Source organism: Platalea leucorodia (genome assembly GCF_965183815.1).
Source record: "Platalea leucorodia genome assembly, chromosome: 16".
Classification (NCBI taxonomy): Eukaryota; Metazoa; Chordata; class Aves; order Pelecaniformes; family Threskiornithidae; genus Platalea; species Platalea leucorodia.
Genome location: NC_138838.1, coordinates 4960909 through 4970428, shown reverse-complemented (window position 1 = coordinate 4970428; position 9520 = coordinate 4960909). Strand labels below are relative to the sequence as shown.

Here is a 9520-nt window from a genome sequence, read left to right as displayed (position 1 = left end):
TCGCCGGGGCCCCCTGGCGTAGCGGTTCCCGCTCCGACGCCGCGGCTGGAGGCGGAGGAGGCCGCGGCGGCGCCGCCGCCCGCCCGCCGGAGCCATGGCCCAACCCGGCCCGAGCCCCCCGACGGACGGTAAAGGGGGAGGCGGCCTCGCTCCGCGGAGCCGGGCGGCCGCGGCCTGCGGAGCCCCGGGGGGAGGCGGGCAGCGGCCTGGGCGAGGCGGCCTTGCCGGGCCGCGGCGGTGGGTGGTGACGGCGGCGGGGAGGTGGGATCCGCCGGGACGGGGTGCGCGGGGCAGCCGCGGGGGCGGGGGCAGGCACGAAGGGGGGACCCGCGGAGAGGCCTGTGGGGCCAGGAGGGAGCCGTGCCCGGACGGTGTGAGGGGAGGGCGGGCGGTGAGCGCCCAGGGAGGGAGCTCGGCTGGGAGAGGTGGGTCGGGAAGGCCTCGCGAGGGCGAGGGGGGCATCGCAGGTGGTTGTTAGTCTGTAAATGTGCTTAATGTGGAGCAAGGGCGGCTCCCCAGCGCGCAGGAGGAGGGAGGGTACGGCTTCGGAGGACGCGGTGTTGCCAGGAAGGGGGCTCTCCCTCAGCCCGGGTGTGCGGTGGGACGAGGGAGGCCTCCCCGCCCCGGGAAAGGAAAAGGGTGGTGGTGCTTGCATCCAGGTAGACATTTCTTGGCTGGGCAGGACTTCATCGTTGGTTTGGCCACGGCGGGTGATGTAGGGCTGTCTTCGCCGTGTGCATGCGGCGAACGGGCGCTTCAAGAGGTTGAGGTCAGGGTACTTGGCGTGGACAGTTTGTTCCTGTGCTGCAAAAGACAAAGAAAATGACAGCTCTTCTCTCAGGATGGTATTTACCTGTGCAGGAGGAAGATAAGCTTTCCCTGAAGGTTTTTGTTACTGAAAGGTTATTTGTTTCTGGTTTGGGAGGAATTACAGACAAGGAAGTATTTTTTTGCCTTGGAATAGGTTGCAGAACTGTATGTATATCAGAAAAACTGTAGGTAACGCTTAGCTTGGAAGATGGGATTGAAGGGACAATGTTTGTTGTATGGGATGTATGGGAAGGGGTGAGGGAGCAAGAAACTTAAAGCTGGTCATAATGTAGAAATAGGAGGACTGGAGAGATGTGTAGAATCTTGAAGGATAGGTGCTTACCCAGTGGTGGGACTATGCCAGAGCTCTTTTTTTTTTTTTTTTTTTAATAGAGCAGATGAGTTTCCCTGGGAAAGCTCTCTGTTAGAAAAGGGCAATGATGTATTCTTAATTATGCATATCTAGGGAATTGTGTGGGCTTTTTTTTTTTTTTTTGTGGAGTTACACGAGAATGTGCTTATCCTCAGGGATTTCAGTATTTCAGTCTACCTTTTCAAAGTTTTAATGATGAAGGTGCATAGATTGTGGGGTTTTTTCCTACATTAAGGTCAATGATTGCGTGCTCGTCCTTCTAGAGCACTGAGGGGAAGGTGAATTTACTTGCTGTCGTGCTTGTAAGATCAGCGTTGGTATGGGTTGCTTTTGTGTACTTTCTGGTGAATAACCATTGTTTATTGTTCTTTAGCCTTTTCTTCTGAGAGCTACAGAACAACTTCCAACAAATTTTCTTCTTGGCTCTTGCAGATTATCTGACTGCAGGTGTGCAGGGGAACTGTGCATTGTACAAATGTTTGCTGCCTCTTGACCAGGAAAGGTAGTTCTATGTTAGTAGTATATTAGAAGTTACAAGTTGGATAGATTTTATTTTTTTGTTGTTGTTATTTAAAAAGAAGGCAAAAACGTACAAGTAAAATTTAGTAATTTGATAGGTTGATGAAGTCTTTATTGTAGGAGGTACGAATTGCTGTCTTCCTCGTGCTTTCTAGCTGTGGGAAGATGAGGATGCTGTAAATAAGGCACATGGCGGGGGGAACTGGCTGCAAGTTGGATGGATTCTGAAAGTGGTTGCTGTGTTCTCGCGCTAAAGGATTACAGCTTCTAAAATGGCTCCTCTCCCTCACCCTCCTTTGGCAGTAATAGGACCAGTTTGGGGTTTTTTTAATCCACTTTGATTACTATACTATTGTTCTCATGTGTGTTGGTTTTATTTTTAAGCAACTTGCCAAAAGTGTGCCTTGAAACTTCTCCGTTGTATTTTAATGTGGAGAAAATATTGAAGAAAGAAATTATTATATATTTTTAGTTGTCTGCACTGAATTTATTGCTTAAAGGAGTAGTGTAACCTCTGATTTAAGATTAGATGTGACAAAATAGAACTGGATTAGTATGTTCCCCTAAGGAAAAATAATGGCTTTTTGTAATTGCTTATATTGATTATAAATACCTTATGCATTCTTTACTTGTGCAAGACACATCAGCTATGATTTTTTGTTGAAAGCAAGTATAAAAGAACTACTATTTCTACTGTAGTAGAAATAACATATATGGAACAACATGAGAGGAATATAATATAGAATGTATATTCTATTCTAATGCCCATACTGAAATGAAAATGGTCCCAAGAAGAGAGGAAGGAATAGCACAAAGAAATAGGAAAAGAATGGACATCAGATCCTACCCCGTTTTTGTACTTTGGCTTAGTATAGACGTTAATAACCCTCTAACTCTTTTGTGTGGGGTAATAGAGTTTCCATATGATAACAATCACAGAAAGGCTAAGTGCAGAGTCCTTTGGCTGCTGGTGTGGCTTTGTGCACTGTGCTGTGAACTGTTTGCTAATGATGTCAACCTGTGTTGCAAACAGGTGTGTGCTTCTTATTGATCCTGGTCAAGGTAGGGTTTTTTTAGATTTTAATTAACATGCATCTTGTCTAGATTGCATGACTGGAACAGTAATGCCTTATTTTTCAAAATATTTTTATTTTTGAGGGTGGTGTACTCTCAGCCTCCTTGGGTTTAATTCAGACCTGGATGCTTGCCATCTCTGAAAATAAGGTTCCCAAACAAAATATTTGGGCCTAGTTTTTCCCTATCAGAATGCTTAGGCTTTAGTATTATTCCCCTTCTCATATCTGGAAAATGCTTCAGTGAAGACACTGTGGTTACATAAAACACTTAATTCTTCAAGACTAAAATTAATTACAATGATATGCAAATTATTGAACGCTTCTTACTGCACTAGTAAACTTAAAGCATTAGTACAGTCAGACTGATAAATAGCATATCCATTGATATGATTCTGTGATAAAGGAAACTGTTCATGGCACAGTCTATCAAACGTTTTAATAAGAATTTGCCAGCAGAAAGAATTTGTACAGTATTGGAGTAACTTGTGATTACTCCTGTGCTTAGGCCAGTAAAAATGGTGTCTCTTTTTTTGTGGTCAGAGATTATGCCAGTTCTCAGTGGAGAGAACTGCTCAGCTGTATATAGAAGATCGGAGGATGTTGCCATATTGATTTTAGTACCACTAGCAGCACCATCAGCTGCATTGTTTCCCTGTGGCAATAATACGGGATCCTGGCAAGAGCTGAGACTTGCTGTTGCCGTACTTTTCATGTATCCCAGAGGCTGAGCATTCCTAGTACAGGGGTCTGAGACGTCACATAGAAAATTAACGAACAAAACTTAAGCCTTAGACACTTCTACATTTCTGGTTATTTTCCTTATAACTATCACTTTTAAATTAAATTGAAGTACCTAAAAATGCTATTACTCATCTCGAAAGCTAGGTGTGGTTGGTAGGGGACTGGTTTTGAGTGCTGAAGTTCAGCTATGTGTTGTTGATGTAACTGTCAAATATTAAACTCTTCTCTTGGGGTGTAACTTTAAAATTGTTGGTACTTTCCAAGAGCCAAAAAATTTCTTCCCTCACTTTCATTTACTTGGTCTTTGTTTAACTAATATTTAATAGTTGCTAATATTATTAAACAAATATCTTTTTAATTAATACAAGCATTCACACTTTTTTTCTTAAGCTGTATGTTTTTCTATGTCGGTTCAGCGGACAAATCTGGGATTTGGCTTCAAAAGCAAAACGGACACCTTGAACGTACATGTTTCCACCTTTTAGAATTTCTAAGGAAGTTTTGATCTGCTCAGCAGGTCAGTTTGCTCTGGAGTGGATATATGCACATTCAGCGTGTCTGTTTTCCTGTTGAAGCCAAGTCCCAAATCTCTCTCTCAATTTTGAAAAATACTGTGACCCTGTTCTTTATAATTAGTTGTTGATTTGCCTGAAGGCACAATGAATATACTTTTAACACGTGGACTGACTCTCTGTTGCGTTTTGAACGCTGGGAAATACAAATTCTTTGCCCATCTGTATTGCTTCTTGGCCACTTCACCATCGTCACAGAGAAAATGGCCTTCGTAAATGTTTTCTTCCCTTTCTGGCCTGACGCCTCAGGATGCTTAGTTGCTTTCCCATAGCCCTTTGTGGGTGGAGAGGATTCCCACTGTGGATCTAGTTTGTGTGCGCTCCCTTGAAAGTGATTGAAGAAGGAATGAAGAAGGAATAAAACTTTTAAGAAGCTAGAACAAACAATGTCTCTCAGTGTGGGAGTGGACCAAATCCCATAGGCTTCATAATGTGTGACAGTTGAATGGCAGACATCCTGGGTTTTCACTCCAGGCACTTTATTAACAAATACTTCTAAGATGTGAAGTTTTCTATATTACATTTAGGTATTTTATTATATTTGGTATTTTTTTTAAATACGAGTATGTAGTTAAAAAAAAAAAGAAAAAGCGTGAGGCTATGGCTTTACTCTGACTGAAGTCTTCAAGATAAGAACTGGTAACATTGATAAGCAGCACTTACTAAGCAGACTTCTAAGCAGCCTCTGACAGCAAGGTTGGAAAAAAAAGATGACTAGCTATAAATGCCATTGTGTGTGTGTAGTTAAGAGGAACGTCTTTCACTCCAAAGGTCTAGTGCTTCTGAGTGGTTCATAGTCTTTACTTGCAGAATTGTTTTTAGTATCTGATTTAGTGGTGTCTGAGTTAATGGTACTAGCCTCTGCAAGTTATTCTATAAATAGTGTAAGCATTGTGTAATTTTAGCCATGGTATAGTCAGTTAAGCATGATGATGAATTATCTCTGGAAAAATTTAAATCATTTGATGTCTTTATATAAATTGACATAGGAGGACCAAGTGAGTAGCGTACCCTCAGTTAATATTTCTATGTCTTTCAGAAAGAAGAGCATTGCTTTTTAGCTCTTCGTTATAATATACCTGGTGCTTGAGAAAACTTCTGGCTTGTCCTGTTGCTTTATTAGCAGTGCCTGTAGTACCTTAAGAACGCAGAACTGCAGCATGACTGCTAATATAATGAGGAATTGCTGTGTTTATTTTATTTATTTATTTTTTCCATTCACGTCTGCTTCTGTCGGCCACGACTCCTGTTGGCATTCAGCTGACTGGTGGTGCGGCTTCTCTCCTTCCCGTCCCCATCCTATGCTTGTCTTCCCTGGCCTGGCTCCTCCAAATACAATGAAGAGGAAAAATAAAAGCTTTCAAATCACACTTCGCATCTGTTTCCATCTTCCCCGGCAATTTCTGCTTCCACACAGTTAAGCAGCAGAAATATGGCCTTACTTGACCTTTGGTCACAGATTTTTCCTCTCCGGTCAGCCGGTCATTTGACCATGTCTTAGGCAACCACTGCTCTTCAGCCAATCCTCCGGTTTCCTCAGTCCTCCTTCTCAGCCATCACCTCATCTTCTTTAAATATTGCTCTCCCTCTTGCAGGCCTTTTGCAAACTACAGTCTGAGGGTGTTCGTGTACCTTGCCCTTGTTTTGGCTGCTCGGGTCTTTGGTTGCGCTGCTCTGCAGTTAGCACACCCTCCCTCTCCGTTTCCTCCATGCCTCCATTCTTCTTCTTCTAGAGAAAATCGCATGACCGTATAAACTTCCTCTGTGAAAAATGTCTTTTCCAAACAGCATTGCTCCCTAGCTATGTTGAATCTTAGCTTGTTTGCTGGGTTTTTTTAATATATTTTTCTTTATTTAAGATCTCTCCAGTTTCTTTTACTAAAAAGGGAAGATCTGCTGCTTTACTCTTGATATAGAGCAAGTACTCATCTGCTTTTCAACCCTACCTTATGTATCTTCAGGTTCTGAGCTTTCTCAGAACAGGTTATAGTATTTTGCAGGCAATGGACTTCAGTTACCGATTTATCATGAGGTTGGCTGACATCTAATTCTTTAATACCTTGGTATCTTTATTTGTAAACCAAAGCAGTCATGTGCCTCACAGATTGTGAAAATGAATTGCTGGAAGTTAATTTATGCCTCTTGGAAAGGCAGAAAGGTATGAGAGTTCCATCTTTTGGCTATCAGAGCAGTTCTGAAAATTGGTATCAGTAGAGAGCGGGGCAGGAAACCTGCACTGCTGCAATTTGCTCGTTTTGTTCTGTGTGCAGTTAAGAGCCCTGTCTTGGCTTGTGTGTCTGGCAGCATTAAGAACTGAAAAATAACTAAGATCTTTAAAAAAAAAAAAAAAAAAAAAAAAAAAGCCTGATTTAGTTACTTAATAAGCACAAGAGGCTTGCCTTACTGTGGTGAGTCACACCAAGAGAAGAAATCTAAATTCAGTTGGCAATTTTTTGTTAATATTTATCTTCTTTATACTTTGTGGTTTCTGAATATGTTTTTTAGTAAAACTATGGAGCAAAAATGCAGTAACAGATAGAAGTTATACATTGCAAAGTGAATCAGAATCAATAACTGAAAGACAACAGAAGCATTAACTGTGTGGTGCTCCAGAGGGAATGGCTTGTAGGTGAGAGAAAAGGATTAACTGAGGGTCAAACCAGACCAGCTGTGTTGATTACAGCAGTGTTGCCCATGCCTTTAAGAAAGTGACCTGAATAGACCGTATGGGTTTTATTGCATCTTTTGTTGATACATGTTTTTAACATACAGATAATTGCAACAAGACTTGAAATGCTATTTAAATGGCAACAAAAGAGAGAAATATGCAAAACGAAAGAAGAGTGAGCTCTCTTTCACCTTTTTTGTCTAAGTGTTTCCATGTATAACTGTTTACCCACCACACCCATGCCTTGGTAGGGTAACGTTTTGTATTTGCATGGGTGGTTACCATTAAAATACTCCCCAACATAAGTGATTTTTGTGTTATATTTTAATCTATGCTACATCAGTGCTATGCAAAATGATTAGACTAGCACCATGGTTGGTTGCTTTAAAAAAAAAATACAGTAACTTGCAAACAGTAACGTGGATACAACCACAGAGTATAGAACAATCCTTACATTTGTATTTTCAGTGTCATTGGCTTAATCTACGTAGGAAGAAACACAGATGAATGCTAGAAGTTATTGCTCAAGCAATAATTATGTTAACTATCCACTCTAAATTTTCATGTCTGGTACCCTTTAAGAAAATTGTCTTTCTTAAGGCTTGCTGAAGTTCATGTTAGACTCCATTGACTTCAGACACAAGAATTGGAACACTCGTCTTGCATTAACAGTAGCTTGGGCCAAAATCACTGTGATAAAATTTAGCCGTGGTGTTACTTGGTTTATTTTGGTGAAATATGAAGCATAAATTTGGCTCTGTTAGTTCAAATCATCTGACAAGCTGGCATCTTTGTCATATGCTACATTTTTTAAATTTTCTGTTAAAGATTGGTTTCAAGTAAGGTTTTCTTAATTGTCAGCTTGCAATGTCTGTTTATATCTTTTTTTCTTGTACTGTATCTAGAGATGTGTGTGAAATTAATGGGAAAGCAATTAGCCAAACTCTGGATTCTGTGCTTGACTGACGCTTCTAACTGTGAACATATTATAGCTGTCTGTCTGGTCTTCACAGCTTCTGGTTGAGTTTTAGATGAAACCGGAGATAAAGATGCAAAATCTCTAAATGGTGTAGAGACTCCTGATGTTACAAAGATTGCATTCATTTGAGACACTGAGGCTTACATTTCCCTGGTGGTACATCGGGAAGGGTTGTAATGTCATCTTATAGGGTCTAATCTAACTGTTTTGTACTAGCGTATTTGCTTTCAAGAAAGAGTAAAAGTGAGCCTAACCTTATTCTGGAATATGAGTGTTTTCTGATATATTTTTATATCCAGATCTAGACCTTGTACCAGTCTAAATGCATCTATACTGGAGATGCCCTTTCAGTTGCATTTCTTCAAAACCTGTGTGTATACAAACACTGATGGGAAATCTGAGCTTTGGAGTTTGTGTTCTGATACAGATTAAGTTTGTATGCTTCCCCTGGAGAGTTTGAATGGAAATCGGGATTTGAGGAAGGTCATTTGTCACTTGCAAATGACAGTCATCAAGTCTTAAAAAGTAAGCTCTGCTGCATGACTACATTGATCTCCGTTACCACAAAGGAGAGCGCAGGACAGAAGGAAGGCCGGGCTATTTCTTTTGGCAAGCAGCATGCACTTAGGTTTAAACTACTTCTCAAACTGTACCCATAGGCTGTGGTTTCATGTTGCAGCTGAGCCAGTCTAGAAGGTTGCTGCTGCTGAAGGGAGTGATCCTGCTCTCTTCTTCCTGCTCCCACACTCATGTTCCCATCAGTTCCTTTGTGCCAGCTCTGCACGTTGGACCCATCGCTGAGCCGGTTCAGCTCAGTCACCCAGTTGAGAACTACTCACTGCTGGATTACTGAGTTTGATTGATTTAGTGAAAGACCTGATGAGCATTAGAGCTGGCATAAAGGAAGGGGTGGAGACCACACAGTAGTAATATGAGCGTCCAAGGGTATAGTTCAGACTCTTTTTCACAGTTTAAACCAGTCTACGTTCTCACTGTCATGTTTGTGCCAGTTCTGGTATTTGCTCAGCCAAGTGATGAGCGTGATCAGAGACCTGGTTTGGCTGAAAATTGGTTTGACTCACGCTCCCTCACCCCCCAAGTTTTTGCTGTATCAGTTCTCTGATCCCGTCACTGTGCAGCCTCAAAGGCTCTTGTAGCATGGTGGGGATAAAAGGCACGTGTGGTCGGGGTGAGATGGGAGTGCTGAGTTACCCTTTCAGATGACCACCAGTACTTAAGTTGATTTAAAATGATCGTAACTGCAGGCTTAATAAAGTCTTCATGTTCTATATTGCTTATACCCCAGGCATGTTTACTTTTTTTTTTTTTTTATTTCATACTAGAGGGGGATTTTCTTCCTTTTTAACTGTTCAGGAATTAATTTGGTTGACAAGTGGTAGCAAAAAATATGAATATATAGAATGATGGCAATGTTTTCTGTCAAGTAATAGATTATAGAGGCTTGGGGGAGTAGTAGTCTGTTGTTCTCAGGGAAACTATTAAATTGCTGTAGAAACCTTACTCCAAATGATGGGAACTGTATGCTGTTCCTTATCAAATGAAGATGTTAATCATCTTTTATTATTTGTCATACTGTATTTATCACCACAGTGTCTCCATAAATACATCTGGCAACCATATTTTCCGGGCCATTTATTAAGATTTATAGGCTTTAAGTGGTTACTCGAAGGCACCATGTTTTCATGCCTATAACATGCTTTTCTGACAACTAACACTTCTAAATTACTATTTCTTGAAAGTAAGTCTTCACCTGTTCCCTTT

At 41.4% G+C, this 9520-nt stretch overlaps 1 protein-coding gene across 1 annotated transcript in view; it reads left to right on the top strand.

The window, feature by feature from the left end:
* Window positions 1–5: 5 nt before the first annotated feature.
* RABEP1 (rabaptin, RAB GTPase binding effector protein 1) overlaps window positions 6–9520 on the top strand; it is a 50678-nt gene continuing 41163 nt past the window's right edge. Inside the window, exon 1 of the mRNA XM_082328554.1 lies at window positions 6–128. Coding sequence (XP_082184680.1) covers window positions 95–128 — 34 coding nt within the window. The 5' untranslated portion in view covers window positions 6–94. The remainder of the gene's footprint in view (window positions 129–9520) is intronic.